This window comes from Bombina bombina, chromosome 6, assembly GCF_027579735.1.
Source record: "Bombina bombina isolate aBomBom1 chromosome 6, aBomBom1.pri, whole genome shotgun sequence".
In the NCBI taxonomy this organism is placed as follows: Eukaryota; Metazoa; Chordata; class Amphibia; order Anura; family Bombinatoridae; genus Bombina; species Bombina bombina.
Window position 1 is genome coordinate 595588117 of NC_069504.1, and position 20442 is coordinate 595608558.

Consider the following 20442-nt stretch of genomic DNA (forward strand, 5'->3'; position numbering starts at 1 on the left):
TGCATATTGTTTTATTTTTGCTTTTATGTTTGTAATAAACTGTAATTCACTATACATATATCTTTTTGTGGTACATTTATTTTTATGAAACGCACTAACTGGAAAGGTGACGATTCCTAAGTGAGGCTCTCTACCATACTACAAGAGTGATACGGATACCAGACTCCCTTGAAACTCTGTGACACTAACGTTCCAGCACAGGATCTCCACGGGAGCGCTGCTCTATCCCTTCAAAACGGCTATTTACCTTATATGGATTGAGGTATTTTATAGTAAGTGTCCAGCATTTGTGGTTCTGTACCCCAATTTTATTGTTTTTTTGTGACTATTGCGACAACATTTGGATTGGTCTTCTGACTGTGGCAATGATTCTACCTTCTCTATTTTGTGTATATGTATATATATATATATATATATATATATATATATATATTGTAACAAAAAAATCAAATATAAATATATACAGTATATATACAGTATATATACAGTATATATATATATATATATATTTATGAATGAATATATATATATATATATATATATATTTATGAATGAATAGAACATATTCTGTTGTGTGAAGAAGATTGGAATGTGAAATATTCATATTTTAATGTCAGGTTAGTGCACTTGAGAATATGCAATTGTGTCTGCGTGTGAGTAAGGTGTTAGGGTTTTTTCCCACTTTTTTTCCTTCATTAACTTCTATGGGGGAATAATTGAACGCACTTGTGATATTCTAACTGTGGCTTTTTGCGCTCATCGGGTTAGCATACGAGCAAAAACAGTTTACTTTCATCTCATAAAATGAGCAGAACCCGATACATGCAATAAGCTTACTTCTAGTGCAGCTAATGCTCGAGCAGGAGCATTAGTTAGCGCTCCACTTGTAATCTAGCCCTTTGTTCTTCAGAGGGGATGTAATTATTAATATTTTGCTGAAGGCCTGCCATTGACTTAAAGAAACAATGGGCTAGATTACGAGTTGTGCGTTAGGGTAAAAAAGCAGCGTTAAGAGGTCCTAACGCTGCTTTTTTACGCCCGCTGCTATTACGAGTCTTGAAGGTTTAGGGTCACCGCACACTTCTTTGGCCTTACCGCAAAACGACTTACGTAAACTTTGTAAAGTCTTTTTTCTATGGGACTTCCATAGCGCCGGTATTACGAGTCTGTCCCTGGAGGCCAAAAAGTGAGCGATACATCCTACCATGTCAAGATCCGTAACGCATTCTAAAGTCAGTAGTTAAGAAATTTATGGTACAACGCCGTAACATAAAACTCATAACTAAAGTGCTAAAAAGTACACTAACACCAATAAACTACCTATTAACCCCAAAACCGAGGCCCTCCCGCATTGCAAACACCATAATAACATTTTTAACCCCTAATCTGCCGCTCCGGATATTGTCGCCACCTACATTATATTTATTAACCCCTAATCTGTTGCCCCCAACATCGCCGACACCTACATTATATTTATTAACCCCTAATCTGCCGCCCCCAATGTCGCTGCAACCTACCTAGACTTATTAACCCCTAATCTGCCTCCCCCAACGTCGCTGTCACTATAATAAACATATTAACCCCTAAACCGCCACACTCCTGCCTCGCAAACAATAGTTAAATATTATTAACCCCTAATCTGCCATCCCTAAAATCGACGCCACCTACCTACATTTATTAACCCTTAATCTTCCGCCCCCAACGTCGCCGCCACTATATTAAAGTTATTAACCCCTAAATCTAAGTCTAACCCTAACACCTCCTAACTTAAATATAATTTAAATAAATCTAAAGAAAATTACTATCATTAACTACATTATTCCTATTTAAAACTAAATACTTACCTATAAAATAAACCCTAAGCTAGCTACAATATAACTAATAGTTACATTGTAGCTAGCTTAGGATTTATTTTTATTTTACAGGCAAGTTTGCATGTATTTTAACTAGGTAGAATAAATATTAACTAACTATTTAATAACTACCTAGCTAAAATAAATACAAAAGTACCTGTAAAATAAAACCTAACCTAAGTTACACTAACACCTAACACTACACTATAATTAAATAAATTTACTAAATTAAGCTAAAGTACAAAAAACCCCCACTAAATTACAGAAAATAATAAACAAATTACAAGATATTTAAACTAATTACACCTAATCTAATAGCCCTATCAAAATAAAAAAGCCCCCCCAAAATAAAAAAAAAAAACCTAGCCTAAACTAAACTACCAATAGCTCTTAAAAGGGCTTTTTGCGGGGCATTGCCCCAAAGTAGTCAGCTCTTTTACCTGTAAAAAAAAATACAAACAACCCTTCCAACAGTAAAACCCACCACCCAGACAACCAACCCCCCCCAAAAAAACCTAAGCTCCCCATTGCCCTGAAAAGGGCATTTGGATGGGCATTGCCCTTAAAAGGGCAGTTAGCTCTTTTGTAAGCCCAAACCCTAACCTAAAAATAAAACCCACCCAATACACCCTTAAAAAAACCTAACACTAACCCCCTGAAGATCGACTTACCAGGAGAAGTCTTCATCCAAGCCGGGCCGAAGTCCTCAACGAAGCCGGGAGTAGTCTTCATACACACCGGGCAAAGTGGTCCTCCAGACGGGCAGAAGTCTTCATCCAGACGGCATCCTCTGCAATGTTGGGGGCAGCAGATTAGGGGTTCATAAGTATAATGTAGGTGGCGGCGGTGTCCGGAGCGGCAGATTAGGGGTTAATAAGAATAATGTAGGTGTCGGTGATGTCGGGGGCGGCAGATTAGGGGTTAATAAGTGTAAGATTAGGGGTGTTTAGACTCAGGGTTCATGTTAGGGTGTTAGGTGTAGACATAACTTTTATTTCCCCATAGGAATCAATAGGGTTGCGTTAAGGAGCTTTACATTGCTTTTTTGCAGGTGTTAGACTTTTTCTCAGCCGGCTCTCCCCGTTGATTCCTATGGGGAAATTGTGCATGAGCACGTACGACCAGCTCACCGCTGACTTAAGCAGCGCTGGTATTGGAATGCGGTAATGAGCAAAATTTTGCTCAACGCTCACTTCTTGTCTTATAACGACGGGTTTGTAAAAACTCGTAATACCAGCGCTGCAGGTAAGTGAGCAGTGAGTAAAAACTGCTCATTAGCACCGCATAGCCTCTAACGCAAAACTCGTAATCTAGCCGAATGTATTGTAGCGCTTTGTTTCCTCATTTAATGCAAATTTCAAATGTTAAAACAAACCTAAAGGATCAACTCCCCATACATAAATAACCTGCAGTTGGTATAACAAGTCTTTAGAAACGCATTAAGGGTAAACACATTTTAGAATACAGCATCCCTTTGAAGTGACATTAAAGGGACACTGAACCCAAAATCTTTCTTTCGTGATTCAGATAGAGCATGCAATTTTAAGTAACTTTCTAATTTACTCCTATTATAAATTTTTCTTTGTTCTCTTGCTATCTTAATTTGAAAAAGAAGACATCTAAGCTATTTTCTGGTTCAGACCATGGACAGCACTTGTTTATTGGTGGGTAAATTTATCCACCAAAAATGGGCCGGCATCTAAACATACATTCTTGCATTTTAAATAAAGATACCAAGAGAATGAAGAAAATTTGATAATAGTAGTAAATTAGAAATTTACTTGCTCTATCTGAATCACAAAAGAAAAAATATGGGTTCAGTGTCCCTTTAAACTCAAAAATGTTCTACTATTGTGCATATTTTTTTGCATTAAAACAGGTTCTATTAAAGGGACATAATACTCATATGCTAAATCACTTGAAACTGGTGCAGTATAACTGTAAAAAGCTGACAGGAAAATATCACCTGAGCATCTCTATGAAAAAAGAAAGATATTTTACCTCACAATTTCCTCAGCTCAGCAGAGTAAGTTCTGTGTAAAAAGTTATACTTCACCTGCTCCCAGCTGCAGGTAAAAATAAAAAAAAAATGAAGAAATGAACTGCAGCCAATCAGCATCAGCAGTGCTGAGGTCATGAACTCTTACTGTGATATCATGAGATTTGACTTAACTCTCATGAGATTTCATAGTAAGCTTTCTTTACCTGATTGGTGAAATAATATGAGAGTTCACGAGGCTCATCCCCTAAGCTGTCCTAGGACAGACACACTAAAATGCTGCTTAGAAATCCTTTACAATGGGAGGTGGCTACTGAGGATCTTTTGAGGTAAAATATCTTTCTTTTTTACATAGAGATGTTCAGGAGATATTTTCTAGTCAGCTTTTTACAGCTATACTGCATCACTTTCAAGTGTTTAAACATTTGGGTATTATGGCCCTTTAAGGTTTTTTAAATTGGTATTGACACCCTACAGGAAATGCATGTTTGTGCACAACTAATTACTTACAGCTGATAAGGATAACTCCAATTATTTTGGTTAACAAAGCTACACTTCAACAAGTTTTAACATGTTTTAATAATAATACTGTATATATATATATATATATATATATTGCTGTATACACAGAAACATATTTTTTTAAAGAAAACAAAAACAGATTGTCAAACTTAGATACAATGAAAAAATGTCTTTATTGTCCCTTTAAAAACGTTATAGCTAGTGATGTCACACATGTTCGTGCAGTCAGCTGGTTACAATGATTAAAAGAGCAGTTAACTAGTAGCACATGCTTTTTCAGACTGAGGAGTCGTATTTCAAGGATAGAGAATAGTTATTTCACACACTGAAATTGCTTCTTTCCTGCTTGATGCATAGTGTATTATTTGTCTGGCATCTTATTGCTTCAGCAGACCTGCATTTGTGAACCACCAGTTTAAAATAAACATGGCTTAGCAAAAAACATAAAGGGATAGTAAAGTCAAAATTAAAGTAATGGTAATTTAACTAGTTCAAAAACATACTTATAGCAGCAGTAACGGACCCGAGGGCCCTGGTGCAAAACTGCACCCCCCACAAAGGTAACTCAGTAGGAAGCGATAGTAATAGCAGTGTCAATTTAACGCTGGCGAGTGAGCGTTAGTTAGTGAATGTTGAGTCTGAAGAATGGTAGCATGTTGTAAGTAGCACAGTTGTCACATTGTATTTGCAGGATGTACATAGCAAACACACAGTTAGGGCTATGTGCTAAAACTATTATCTAAAGTGATATTATATATCTATGAAAAGGCAAGGCTATGTTATTCCTCTAGGGTTGTAGGGACCCCGCTAGGGCTTAGACTGTTACTTTTGAGAGGGTAAACTGGGCAGAGAGAGAGAGAAATTGCAGAGGAAAAGTGAAAGTGGAGAATAAGGTAGAGTTAAGGGAGAATGGAGAACAAAATAGTGAAGAGATATGAGAGAGGGGAAAGAGTGTAAAGAGAATATATGGCCTGAGAGAGAAAGGAGAGGGTAAAAAGAGAGATTGAAGAGAGGAGGGAGTCAAGAATGATAATTAAGAGTGAGAAGGGATAGATGATAATATTTTTTTTTTTTAAATTATCTCCAGGTCTGCTATGACCTTCCATGACTATCAGCACTCTATGCTCTCACTATGTTCAATAATTTCCTTTTTATACCCAACTGTCGTCTTCCCAGGACCTCTAGTTAATGTTTCTAGCTGCCATGAACTTATTTATGTTAATTTATTACTATATGTAGCATTATTTCATTTGTTATGGTATAAAATAAACACAATATTACAAATTGTTTCACAATGGCTTAACATATGCAAAGAGGGAGTGAAGTAGTGTGTGTGGGTGTGATTAGAAGTGATGAGTAACATGTTGTCCTGGCTAGTAGCTTAGGACTTGAAAGCCCTGGTAATAGTATACATGGTGCTCTGTATAATGATTTGTGTATATACATGACCTGCAGCCAGCACTAATCATGGTGACATTACTATTTCAAACACTACTTACATTTGCCTACCATTTCTTGATTTCCCCCTCTGCCCCTTTCGTTTTCTTTCCTGCTCTGTAGTGATGTAGAGAGTGGTCCCACCTGCTCTTTACATAGTAGGTAATGCATGCCCAGAAGCTTACCAGACACACTATTAATTGTGCCTTTCAGAGCTAGCATGTATGTGTCTCTCCTGTCAGCCATGCATGCACAATAAAAACAGCGAGTTGTGAAGCAAGGCTTATGATTGGGTGACAGCAAAAACATCACCAGAAGAAAAAAATAATAATGAAGGGGGCAGGTGGGAGAACGAAGTTGAGGAATATGAAAAAAAAAAATAAACTAAAAAGATTTAGAAGCATTATAATGTATATTATATATTTATAAATATATATATATATATATAGATATATATATATAGATATATATAAAATAGATGTTATTAGGTAATAAGCAACAAATTAAACTTTACCATCACTTTAAGTTTCACAATTTAAATAGAGCATGCAAATAATAAAAAAACATGTCCCATTTCTTCCTAGAATACATTTTCTTTGTTATCTTTGTATCATTTCTTGAAGAGTAAACCTAGGTAAGCTTAGGAGTGTGCATTGCACATGTCTCTAATACTCTATGGCAGCAGTATTTGTAACAATGTTTGCAGTAATATTATACATTGTCGGAACTTATGTAGTCCCTGTGTGGGATAGGTAACAGGACTTGCATGGTCCTAGAATGAGGTATGGACAGTCTTGGCTGCTTTGTGAAAAAACCTGTAAATGCGAGGGGAAGGTTGGAAGTGGTGCTGAATGCTAATTTAGATTGACTGGCTAAATGGGTCACATTATGAAGAAATGGTATATTATGACTAGCATTCTGTGGCCGGTGATGATTTGCATGTTGTTTTTTGTGTTTTTAATACATGTATCATAAAGAAGGAACAGAAACTATTATCAAGAGCATGTTTCCCCAGGTGAGCAAACTGTGGCACTAATTGCTGCTCAACGTGTAGACAATATACACAGCTATATAAAATACAACTATTTCCCAGCATAGACCAGTGGTTCTTGCAGTCTCTGCATACTGGTTCGTTACAACCAGCTGTTTGATTTTACAGTTTACCTAGGTTACAGAACTTGTTTTTGGCCTCTCCAGGGAGAGTGGGACAAGCACTACTTTTTACCCAAAAGCAAAACCGTTTTTTTTTTACGCCCCACTCCCACCAACTTTAGCCCCAAAATACTGCCTATTGCAGTAATTGTATTAAAAAATAAAGATGCTGCTATCTTTATTTTTTTAGAAATAGGCTAGACTGTATAATTGGGGGCATTTGGGGCACATTTATAAAATTAACCAGAGATCTGATCTCTGGCTAATTTTATAAGCGCTAATTGCTTAAGCTTGAGGTACCAATAACCAGCCACTTGTAATGGCTGATTAATTATCGTGTTCCCGCAAATGGGCAAATTTGCCAGTTTGCGGGTGTGCAATAATTTAACGCTCTACTTGTAATCTAGCCCTAAACGCCTTACTATATACACACACACTACTCACATTACATACACAGCTCTACACACTACATGAACACAACATGATTACACACACAACACACACATACAAGTCAGACTACAAACATTAACCCTTTAAGGACACAGCTTTCAGTTTGCTCAATTGTTTTATGATGGAAAAATTGCGTCATATGTCCTTAAGAGGTTAAACGCTTCACTGTGTACACACATAAACAAACACTACACACACTCTACATAAACCACTATAGAGACAACATACACACCCACGCACAGATTTTTACAATAAAAAACTGTCAAACTTAAAGGGATAGTAAAGTCCAAATTAAACTTTCACGATTAAGATAAGGCATGTAATTTTAAACAGCTTTCTAATTTACTTTTATCATCAAATTTGCTTTGTCCTCTTGTTATTCTTAGTTGAAAGCTAAACCTAGGTAGGCTCATATGCTAATTTCTACGCCCTTGAAGGCTGCCTCTCATTTAAATGCATTTGACATTTCTTTATAGCTAGAGGGCGTTAGTTCATGCGTTTCATATAGATAACACTGTGCTCACGCATGTGAAGGTATTTAAGAATCAGAACTAATTGCCTGAAATGCAAGTCTGTCAAAAGATCAGATATAAGGAGGCAGTCAGCAGAAGCTTAGATACAAGGTAATTACAGAGGTAAAAAAGTATATTTCTATAACAGTGTTAGTTATGTAAAACTGGGAAATGGTAAATAAACGGATTATCTATCTTTTTAAAAAAATAACATTTTTGGTGTTTACTATCCCTTTAAAAGCAAAACGTCTCCCATTCACACTTTAAATGCATGGAAATACTGAAATGAAATACAAGAAATTTCTGCATTAACACAGAATGAAATAGCTAATTTAACTCACTGACTAGTAAACTATAATAGTATTGTATACTGTGTAATTATAGTGTCAATTAAATTGAAAATAACTCAGCACAAGTGTGGTTACATTTTAAACTGAATATCTTGTCCGCAATAATGAAAACACAGAAGAATTTCAAGAAGCAGTTGTTTTCCAAGACGTGTACTTATCTCCCATAACTTTCTCCTTGACCTAATAATTTTTCCAGATGAGCCGAGATTTCATACTGAGCTTTTGGGTTGAGATATCTGGGCCAAAATTAAATGGCTTTCTAAATCTTGGGATTTCTAGTTTCCGGACGAAGTTTGGCCTGACTGCTTCTTCCATGGGATATTGTGCTGGGTGTAGGCAGCAGATGGGTTTGACTTTCCAACTATGCGAGACAGGGATGCAAACAGTGCATAATATTACCAGAAGCTAGACTGAGACTGAGGACTTGGACACTTTTAGGTGATGATGTAATGTATTTTCCAGCACAATAAGCTGCTGAGGAGTTCACATAAGGTGTTATCACCCAAACAAGTCAGAATCAATTCATGACGTAATGTGGCCATAAAATCGTTACTTAAAACCTGTGGTTCACATAAATCCATCCAAAGCATCAAGGAATCAATTTGTGTGGGTGGAAATGTATAACCTGCAACCTCAACTACATTTGTCATGGGAATTCAAAGAGGAAGTCTAGCTACTGAGAAAGTGCTACCTTAAACCATCAGTCAAATACCTTGACCCACATGGGATACTGTATTATGTTCAGTTCTACAGTTTAACATGTCAAAGTGAGACCACTAATCTCTGTTAAACCAATTAAAAAGCAAAAACTTGGCATTTATAGCTACAAAGCAAGGACTGTGTAACAGTCAGGAAATTTGATGAAGTGGACATTTCTCTTTAGAGAAATAAATAACGTAACATTTTAAAATTAAGCCTGCTTATCTTATGCTGGTGTAAAAGCAGCTGTGACATTTCCATAAGGGGCCCGATCCGATATGCAGCGTCGCCCGCAAATGCCGGCGACGCTGAATTTTACGCTGGTTTGGTATCCTATATACGGCGTAACCTAGAAGTTACGCTCGTATATTTCTGCCGTCGCCCGTAGTTTTTTGGGCCATAGGCAGGTATACCAAACCAGCGCAGTTTGGTATCCAATATACAGCGTAAGGACTTAGGTGACGAAAATGAAGAAATCTTACTCCATTTTCACCTCGCCACAAAATGCAGCCGTAGTAAGCCTTACGCTGAGTATTGGAGCCCCAAAACTCCCTAAACTAGCTACAAAATAAAACCTAACACCTAACGCATGCGCAATGTCTATCTACCTGTCAACCGCAATCCCCCGCCGCAATCCCTAATAAAATATTTAACCCCTAAACCGCCGCTCCCGGACCCCGCCGCCACCTACATTAACTACTCCCTAATGCGATCCCCCTACACCGTCGCCAACTATATTAAACTACCCCCTAAAGTGAGCCCCTTACACCGCCGCCATCTACCTTACCTACCCACTAAAGTGAGCTCCTACCCCGCCGCCATCTATTTTAAAATTATTAACCCCTAATTTAATCCCCCTACACCGCCGCCACCTATATTAAATTATTTAACCCCTAATCTAATCCCCCTACCCCCCCCGCCACCTATATTAAATTATTTAACCCTTAATCTAATCCCCCTACCCCGCCGCCACCTATATTCAATTATTTAACCCCTAATCTAATCCCCCTACCCCGCCGCCCTCTATATTAAATTATTTAACCCCTAATCTAATCCCCCTACCCCGCAGCCACCTATATTAAATTAATTAACCCCTAATCTAATCCCCCTACCCCGCCGCCACCTATATTAAATTATTTAACCCCTACTCTAATCCCCCTACCCCGCGGCCACCTATATTAAATTAATTAACCCCTAATCTAATCCCCCTACCCCGCCGCCAGCTATATTAAATTATTCAACCCCTAAAATACTAAACTATCCCTACCACTAAACCTAAGTCTAACCCTACAAATAGCCCTGAAAAGGGCTTTTTGCGTGGCATTACCCCAAAGTAAACTGCTCTATTGCCAGCCCTTAAAAGGGCTTTTTGCGGGCCATTGCCCTAAAGTAATCAGCTCTTTTACCAGCCCTTAAAAGGGCTTTTTGCGGGGTTTTGTCACAAAGTAATCAGCTCTTTTGCATCAAATCTAAATCCCCCTATACCGCCGCCACCTATAATAAATGTATTAACCCCTAATCTAATCCCCCTACACCGCCGCCAGCTATATTAACCCTAATTATATTAGGGTTAATATAGTTATTATATTATATATATTAACTATATTAACCCTAATTATATTAGGGTTAATATAGTTAATATCGTTATTATATTATATATATATATATATATTAAGTATAATAACCCTATCTAACATCCCTAACTAAACTCTTATTAAAATAAATCTAATATTAATATTATTAATTAAAATATTCCTATTTAAATCTAAATACCTATAAAATAAACCCTAAGATAGCTACAATGTAATTAATAATTACATTCTAGCTATTTTAGGGTTTATATTTATTTTACAGGTAACTTGGTATTTATTTTAACTAGGTACAATAGCTATTAAATAGTTAATAACTATTTAATACCTACCTAGTTAAAATAATTACCAATTTACCTGTAAAATAAATCCTAACCTAAGTTACAAATACACCTACACTATCAATAAATTAAATAAACTAAAAATATCTAAACTAAAATACAATTAAATTAACTAAACTAAATTACAGAAAAAAATAAACACTAAATTACAAAAAATAAAAAAAATTTACAAGATTTTTAAGCTAATTACACCTATTCTAAGCCCCCTAATAAAATAAAATAAAAACACAATACCACCCCCCAACATTACAACCCACCACCCACATACCCCATATCTAACCCAAACCCCCCTTAAATAAACCTAACATTACCCCCCTGAAGATCTCCCTACCTTGTATTCACCCAGCCGGGCAGAACTCTTCATCCGATCCGGGCGATGTCCTCAATCAAGCGGCAGTGAAGTCTTCTTCCATCCGGCGATGTCTTCAAGCAAGCGGCATAGAGTCTTCTTCCATCCGGGCGATGTCTTCAAGCAAGCGGCATCTTCAATCTTCTTTCTTTGCTCCTCCACCGCGGAGCATCCATCCGGCGCTGATTGGCTGATAGGATTCTATCAACCAATCGGAATTAAGGTAGAAAAATCTGATTGGCTGATTGAATCAGCCAATCAGATTCAAGTTCAATCCGATTGGCTGATTGGTTCAGCCAATCGGATTGAACTTGAATCTGATTGGCTAATTCAATCAGCCAATCAGATTTTTCTACCTTAATTCCGATTGGCTGATAGAATCCTATCAGCCAATCGGAATTCGACGGACGCCATCTTGGATGACGTCATTTAAAGGAACCTCATTCGTCTGGAAGTCGTCGTGCCGGATGGATGTTCCGCGGCGGAGGAGCGAAGAAAGAAGATTGAAGATGCCGCTTGCTTGAAGACATCGCCCGGATGGAAGAAGACTCTCTGCCGCTTGCTTGAAGACATCGCCGCATGGAAGAAGACTTCACTGCCACTTGATTGAAGACATCGCCCGGATCGGATGAAGAGTTCTGCCCGGCTGGGTGAATAGAAGGTAGGGAGATCTTCAGGCGGGTAGTGTTAGGTTTATTTAAGGGGGGTTTGGGTTAGATTAGGGGTATGTGGGTGGTGGGTTGTAATATTGGGGGTGGTATTGTGGTTTTTTTTTCAGGCAAAAGAACAGTTTTCTTTGGGCATGCCCCGCAAAAGGCCCTTTTAATGGCTGGTAAGGTAAAAGAGCTAACTTTTTTAATTTAGAATAGGGTAGGGAATTTTTTTTATTTTGGGGGGCTTTATTATTTTATTAGGGGGCTTAGAATAGGTGTAATTAGCTTAAAAATCTTGTAATCTTTTTTTTTATTTTTTGTAATTTAGTGTTTGTTTTTTCTGTAATTTAGTTTAGTTTATTTAATTGTATTTTAGTTTAGATATTTGTAGTTTATTTAATTTATTGATAGTGTAGGTGTATTTGTAACAGGTTAGGATTTATTTTACAGTTAAATTGGTAATTATTTTAACTAGGTAGGTATTAAATAGTTATTAACTATTTAATAGCTATCGTACCTAGTTAAAATAAATACCAAGTTACCTGTAAAATAAATATAAACCCTAAAATAGCTACAATGTAATTATTAATTACATTGTAGCTATCTTAGGGTTTATTTTATAGGTAAGTATTTAGATTTAAATAGGAATATTTTAATTAATAATATTAATATTAGATTTATTTTAATAAGAGTTTAGTTAGAGATGTTAGAGTTAGATAGGGTTATTATACTTAATATATATATAATATAATAACGATATTAACTATATTAACCCTAATATAATTAGGGTTAATATAGTTAATATATATAATATAATAACTATATTAACCCTAATATAATTAGGGTTAATATAGTTAATATAGCTGGCGGCGGTGTAGGGGGATTAGATTAGGGGTTAATACATTTATTATAGGTGGCGGCGGTGTAGGGGGATTAGATTAGGGGTTAATACATTTATTATAGGTGGCGGCGGTGTAGGGGGATTAGATTAGGGGGTAATACATTTATTATAGGTGGCGGCGGTGTAGGGGGATTTAGATTTGATGCAAAAGAGCAGTTTACTTTGTGACAAAGCCCCGCCAAAAGCCCTTTTAAGGGCTGGTAAAAGAGCTGATTACTTTAGGGCAATGGCCCGCAAAAAGCCCTTTTAAGGGCTGGCAATAGAGCAGTTTACTTTGGGGTAATGCCACGCAAAAAGCCCTTTTCAGGGCTATTTGTAGGGTTAGACTTAGGTTTAGTGGTAGGGATAGTTTAGTATTTTAGGGGTTAAATAATTTAATATAGCTGGCGGCGGGGTAGGGGGATTAGATTAGGGGTTAATTAATTTAATATAGGTGGCGGCGGGGTAGGGGGATTAGATTAGGGGTTAAATAATTTAATATAGGTGGCGGCGGGGTAGGGGGATTAGATTAGGAGTTAAATAATTTAATATAGGTGGCGGCGGGGTAGGGGGATTAAATTAGGGGTTAATAATTTTAAAATAGATGACGGCGGGGTAGAGGCTCACTTTAGGGGGTTATAGATTTAATATAGCTGGCGGCGGGGTCCGGGAGCAGCGGTTTAGGGGTTAATAACTTTATTAGGTGGCGGCGGTTTAGGGGTTAATACATTAAATACCAAGTTACCTGTAAAATAAATATAAACCCTAAAATAGCTACAATGTAATTATTAATTACATTGTAGCTATCTTAGGGTTTATTTTATAGGTAAGTATTTAGATTTAAATAGGAATATTTTAATTAATAATATTAATATTAGATTTATTTTAATAAGAGTTTAGTTAGAGATGTTAGAGTTAGATAGGGTTATTATACTTAATATATATATAATATAATAACGATATTAACTATATTAACCCTAATATAATTAGGGTTAATATAGTTAATATATATAATATAATAACTATATTAACTATATTAACCCTAATATAATTAGGGTTAATATAGTTAATATAGCTGGTGGCGGTGTAGGGGGATTAGATTAGGGGTTAATACATTTATTATAGGTGGCGGCGGTGTAGGGGGATTAGATTAGGGGTTAATACATTTATTATAGGTGGCGGCGGTGTAGGGGGATTAGATTAGGGGGTAATACATTTATTATAGGTGGCGGCGGTGTAGGGGGATTTAGATTTGATGCAAAAGAGCAGTTTACTTTGTGACAAAGCCCCGCCAAAAGCCCTTTTAAGGGCTGGTAAAAGAGCTGATTACTTTAGGGCAATGGCCCGCAAAAAGCCCTTTTAAGGGCTGGCAATAGAGCAGTTTACTTTGGGGTAATGCCACGCAAAAAGCCCTTTTCAGGGCTATTTGTAGGGTTAGACTTAGGTTTAGTGGTAGGGATAGTTTAGTATTTTAGGGGTTAAATAATTTAATATAGCTGGCGGCGGGGTAGGGGGATTAGATTAGGGGTTAATTAATTTAATATAGGTGGCGGCGGGGTAGGGGGATTAGATTAGGGGTTAAATAATTTAATATAGGTGGCGGCGGGGTAGGGGGATTAGATTAGGAGTTAAATAATTTAATATAGGTGGCGGCGGGGTAGGGGGATTAAATTAGGGGTTAATAATTTTAAAATAGATGGCGGCGGGGTAGAGGCTCACTTTAGGGGGTTATAGATTTAATATAGCTAGCGGCGGGGTCCGGGAGCAGCGGTTTAGGGGTTAATAACTTTATTAGGTGGTGGCGGTTTAGGGGTTAATACATTTATTATTATTAGGAGAGTGAGGGGGGATAGCGGATAGAGGGTTAGACGTGTCGGGCTATGTTTGGGAGGCGTGTTAGACAGTACGGGTGATTTAATAATTTAGTCAGGTTTTGTAGGCGCCGGCAGTTTCTAAAGTGCCGTAAGTCACTGGCGACTCCAAAAATTTGTGCTTACGCAGATTTCTGGACATCGCTGGTTTGTGAGGCTTACGGCACTTTAGCATCTGACGGCGCCGTGTATAGGATAGCTCAAGTTGCGAGCTGAAACTGCGGGCAGCGGGGTTTCCCTCGCTTGCGACGCAAACTACACTGCATATCCGATCGCGCCCCTGGTCTACTAATTCACTGCTGAATGAAACATTTCACTGTAGGATCTTCCAATATTCACAGCAGTTATTTATATATATATATATATATATACAATATACTTTGAATGGATAGTGCAGGATGTGCTATTACCCTCAATTACAAGTGGTGAGTTATATATTATGCTCGAGTGCAACTCATAATAGTGCTGCAAATGTAGCCCTCTTGGAGAAATAAAAAAAATTATGTTAAGGCTAGAATATATGCTTAAAAGGATAGAAAGATGCTAGGTGCATTTCAATTTGAAATATAAGAATTTTTGTAGTATACTTTCATCATCAAAAAGTTATTACTGTTTTTCTGCAGCATATGCACATATTTTGTAGGGACCCATGCAGCAGTACTCAAATACCATGCCTGCTCAAAGAGCTGTCAGTGATGTGTATTGCTTTTGAAGACATCATTTGTGTCATACAAGTCACTGCTGGCTGTCTGACAACATGTGGTGTTTGAATACTAGTGCATAGCCTTCACAGGATATGTGTGTATGCTGCAGAAAACCAGTAATTCATTTTACTAGAAGCATGTATGCTAATGGAACTATATCTATATCTTTAACAAAACAAATGTATAAAATATTAAAATAAAGTGTTTCACACACACACACACACACATATATATATACACATATACATACATATATGCACATATTAATCCTTAATTATAGTTTTCTTTATTGAAATAAATATTTTAACAGTGATTTAAAGGTATATGACAAGGTGTTGGACTGGGAAGGGCTCAATTATATGAATGTGTGCATGGTTATATGTGTATGTGTTTGCACATATGTGTGTATATGTATGTGTATGTGCTCACACATATGTATGTGTATGTATGGGTATGTGCTCACACATATGTATGTGTATGTATGGGTATGTGCTCACACATATGTATGGGTATGTGCTCACACATATGTATGTCTATTTATGTGTAAGCACATATGTATGTGTATGTATGTGTGAGCACATATGTATGTGTATGTATGGGTATGTGTGAGCACATATGTATGTCTATTTATGTCTGAGCACATATGTATGTGTATGTATGGGTATGTGTGAGCACATATGTATGTGTATGTATGGGTATGTGTATGTATGTGTGAGCACATATGTATTTGTATGTATGGGTATGTGTGAGCACATATGTATGTGTATGTATGGGTATGTGTGAGCACATATGTATGTGTATGTATGGGTATGTGTGAGCACATATGTATGTCTATTTATGTGTGAGCACATATGTATGTGTATGTATGTGGGAGCACATATGTATGTGTATGTTTGGGTATGTGTGAGCACATATGTATGTATGGGTATGTGTGAGCACATATGTATGTATGGGTATGTGAGAGCACATATGTATGTGTATGTATGGGTATGTGTGAGCACATATGTATGTCTATTTATGTGTGAGCACATATGTATGTGTGAGCACATATGTATGTGCATGTATGTGTGAGCACATATGTATGTGTATGTATGGGTATGTGCTCACACATATGTATGTCTATTTATGTGTGAGCACATATATATGTGTATGTGCTCACACATATGTATGTCTATTTATGTGTGAGCACATATATATGTGTATGTATGTGCTCACACATATGTATGTGTATGTATGGGTATGTGCTCACACATACCCATACATACACATACATATGTGTGAGCACATACCCATACATACACATACATATGTGTGAGCACATAGGTATGTCTAAGTATGTGCTCACACATATGTATGTGTATGTATGGGTATGTGTGAGGCTGTGAGCACATATGTATGTCTATGTAAGTGTGAGCACATATGTATGTCTATGTATGTGTATGTATGTTTGTGAACTGTTTTAAAACTTTTTTTTCTTCCCTACTTGTAGAAAAAGGCTTAACAATCTTTCGGCAAGATTACGAGTTTGGCGTTAACAGGGGTGCGGGGCTAACAAGGCTTTTTTTTCTAACGCTACCTTAAGCCAACACTGGTATTACAGGTTTTTTAAACCTGGCGTTAGCTGCAAAAAGGTGATCGTAGAGCAGAATTTAGCTCCACATCTCACCTCAATACCAGCGATGCTTACGGTACCGGTAAGCTGGCTAAACGTGCTCGTGCACGATTTCCCCATAGGAAACAATGGGGCTGAGCTGGCTGGAAAAAAACCTGCAAAAAAGCAGTGTCCAGCTTCTAACGCAGCCCCATTGTTTCCTATGGGAAAATAAAAAATATGTCTGCACCTAACACCCTAACATGAACCCCGAGTCTAAACACCCCTAATCTTACACTTATTAACCCCTAATCTGCCGCCCCCGCTATCGCTGAAACCTACATTATATTATTAACCCCTAATATGCCGCTCCGGACACCGCCGCCACCTACATTATCTCTATGAACCCCTAATATACTGCCCCCAACTTCGCCGACACCTACCTACAATTATTAACCCCTAATCTGCCGTTCCTAACATCGCCAACACCTACTTACATTTACTAACCCCTAATCTGCCACCCCCAACGTCGCCGCTACTATATTAAAGTTATTGACCCCTAAACCTAAGTCTAACCCTAAGTCTAACCCCCCAACTTAAATATAATTTAAATTAAACTAAATTAATTTAACATAATTAAATAAATTAATTCTATTTAAAACGAAATACTTACCAATAAAATAAACCCTAAGCTAGCTACAATATAACTAATAATTACATTGTAGCTATCTTAGGATGTATATTTATTTTACAGGCAACTTTGTATTTATTTTAACTAGGTAGAATAGTTATTAAATAGTTATTAACTATTTAATAACTACCTAGCTAAAATAAGTACAAAATTACCTGTAAAATAAATCCTAACCTAAGTTACAATTACAACTAACACTACACTATCATTAAATAAATTACCTAAACTACCTACAATTAAATACAATTAAATTCAATAAACTAAATTACGAAAAAAAACATTAAATTACAGAAAATAAAAAAGAATTACAATAATTTTAAACTAATTACACCTAAGGGCTTTTTGTAATCTAGTATAGAGTAGGGAAATTTTATTATTTTGGGGGGCTTTTTTATTTATTAGGGGGATTAGATTAGGTGTAATTAGTTTAAAATTATTGTAATTCTTTTTTATTTTCCGTAATTTAGTTTATTGAATTTAATTGTAATTAATTGTAGGTAGTTTAGGTAATTTATTTGATGATAGTGTAGTATTAGGTGTAATTGTAACTTAGGTTTGGATTTATTTTACAGGTAATTTTGTACTTATTTTAGCTAGGTAGTTATTAAATAGTTAATAACTATTTAATAACTATTCTACCTAGTTAAAATAAATACAAAGTTGCCTGTAAAATAAATATAAATCCTAAGCTAGCTACAATGTAACTATTAGTTATAGTGTAGCTATCTTATGGTTTATTTTATAGGTAAGTATTTAGTTTTAAATAGGAATAATGTATTTAATTATGTTAAATTAATTTCGTTTAATTTAAATTATATTTAAGTTGGGGGGGTTAGACTTAGGTTTAGGGGTTAATAACTTTAATATAGTAGCGGCGACATTGGGGGTGGCAGAATAGGGGTTAATAAATGTAAGTAGGTGTCGGCAATGTTAGGGACGGCAGATTAGGGGTTAATAAAATTTAACTAGTATTTGCAAGGCGGGAGTGCGGCGGTTTAGGGGTTAATACATTTATTAAAGTTAATAATTGTAGGTAGGTGATGGCGACGTTGGGGCGGCAGATTAGAGGTTAATAAATATAATGTAGGTGTCGGTGATGTTCGGTCGGCAGATTAGGGGTTAAACATTTTTTAATATAGTATTTGCGATGTGGGGGGGCTTCAGTTTAGGGGTTAATAGGTAGTTTATGGGTGTTAGTGTACTTTTTAGCGCTTTAGTTAAGAGTTTTATGTTCCGGCGTTAGCCCATAAAACTCTTAACTACTGACTTTTAAATGCAGTCTGAGTCTTGCCAGGAGAGGGTCTACCGCTCAGTTCTTCCAAGACTCGTAATACCAGCGTTAGGCAAATCCCATGGAAAAGGTAGGATACGCAATTGACGTAAGGGGATTTGCGGTAGCCTCGAGTCGCGGAAGAAAAGTGAGCGGTGAGCCTGTACCTGTCAGACTCGTAATACCAACGCTGCTTTTTAAGGCCAACGCCAAACTCGTAATCTCGCCGTTTATATTTTATTTTAAAAGCCAACCTTAAAATCCTTTAATTAAAGACCTTGAAGCCTTAGCGCACCTTTGGCTTAAAGGGACAGTCTAGTCCAAAATAAACTTTCATGATTCAGATAGGGCATGTCATTTTAAACAACGTTCCAATTTATTTTTATCACCAATTCTTCTTTGTTCTTTTGGTATTCTTAGTTGAAAGCTAAACCTAGTAGTTCATATGCTAATTTCTTAGACCTTAAAGGCCGCCTCTAAGCTGAATGCATTTTGACAGTTTTTCACCACTAGAGGGTGTTCATGTGAGTCATCTAGATAACACTGTGCTCACGCACGTGGAGTTACCTAGGAGTAAGCACTAATTGGCTAAAATTCAAGTCTGTCAAAGAACTGAAATAAGGGGGCAGTCTGTTGAGGCTCTGATACAAGATAATCACAGAGGTAAAAAGTGTATTAATGTAACAGTTGGTTATGCAAAACATGGGAATGGGTAATAAAGGGATTCTCTCAATCAACAACGTATAATATTGCTATAGTATTCAGGACAAGAGAATAAGGTAAAAGTATAAAATAAGTAAACTGAATATTGAGAGCAGCAGTGATGAGCCATACACTATGCCACACAAATGTAATTTTCCTAAACTCTTCATGTTAACATTAAAATGTTTAAACTTTAACTATTTTTCTGCAGGTAAACAAATCCAGGACATCACTTGCATCAGTTGATCCTTGGGGTCCAGTGTAGAACACCCCAAGGGTAAAATGCGACAGAATGCAATCGCTGTTTGCCTGCTCCTGTTGGAAGTGGCCATTGCATCTGGACAAGGTTTGTGTTATTCTTGAGCAGGGAAGAGGAGACTGTCACTATCACTATCCCAACACGTGCAAACCACCAACCAAATTCCCTGGTGTTTTTCAATAAATAAAGACTTTTAGAGGAAAGAAGATAAATAGCCAACAGTTTTCACTAGGGACAAGTAAATATTTAGATACACATACATTTTTGCAGCTGGATGTCAGCATATGGGAGCCAATTTGATTAAGTGTATGCATTTGTATAGGAACTGTACAAATCCCAAATACAAAATATAAAAGGAAATCTAATTAAATAGACATAGAAATGAAAATTAGACTTTGTAGTTCAGCTAGAGCGCCTTTTAATTTGTTTCTTTTACCAAATGTATGTTGTTCTCTTGGTATCCCTTGTTGAAAGCCATGCCTAGATAGTTTCAAAAGCAGCAGTGTACCACTAGGAGCTAGCTGATGGCTACATGCATATGCCTCTTGTCATTGGCTCACCAGATGTG

The 20442-nt window shown here is 36.8% G+C and overlaps 1 protein-coding gene across 2 annotated transcripts in view; it reads left to right on the forward strand.

The window, feature by feature from the left end:
* Nucleotides 1–20442, forward strand: part of CILP (cartilage intermediate layer protein) — a 163238-nt gene that overhangs the window by 10967 nt on the left and 131829 nt on the right. For both annotated transcript variants that reach the window (XM_053717577.1, XM_053717578.1), the window contains exon 2: nucleotides 19827–19961. In XM_053717577.1, the coding sequence (XP_053573552.1) occupies nucleotides 19898–19961 (64 nt within the window). In that variant the 5' untranslated portion in view covers nucleotides 19827–19897. The remainder of the gene's footprint in view (nucleotides 1–19826; nucleotides 19962–20442) is intronic.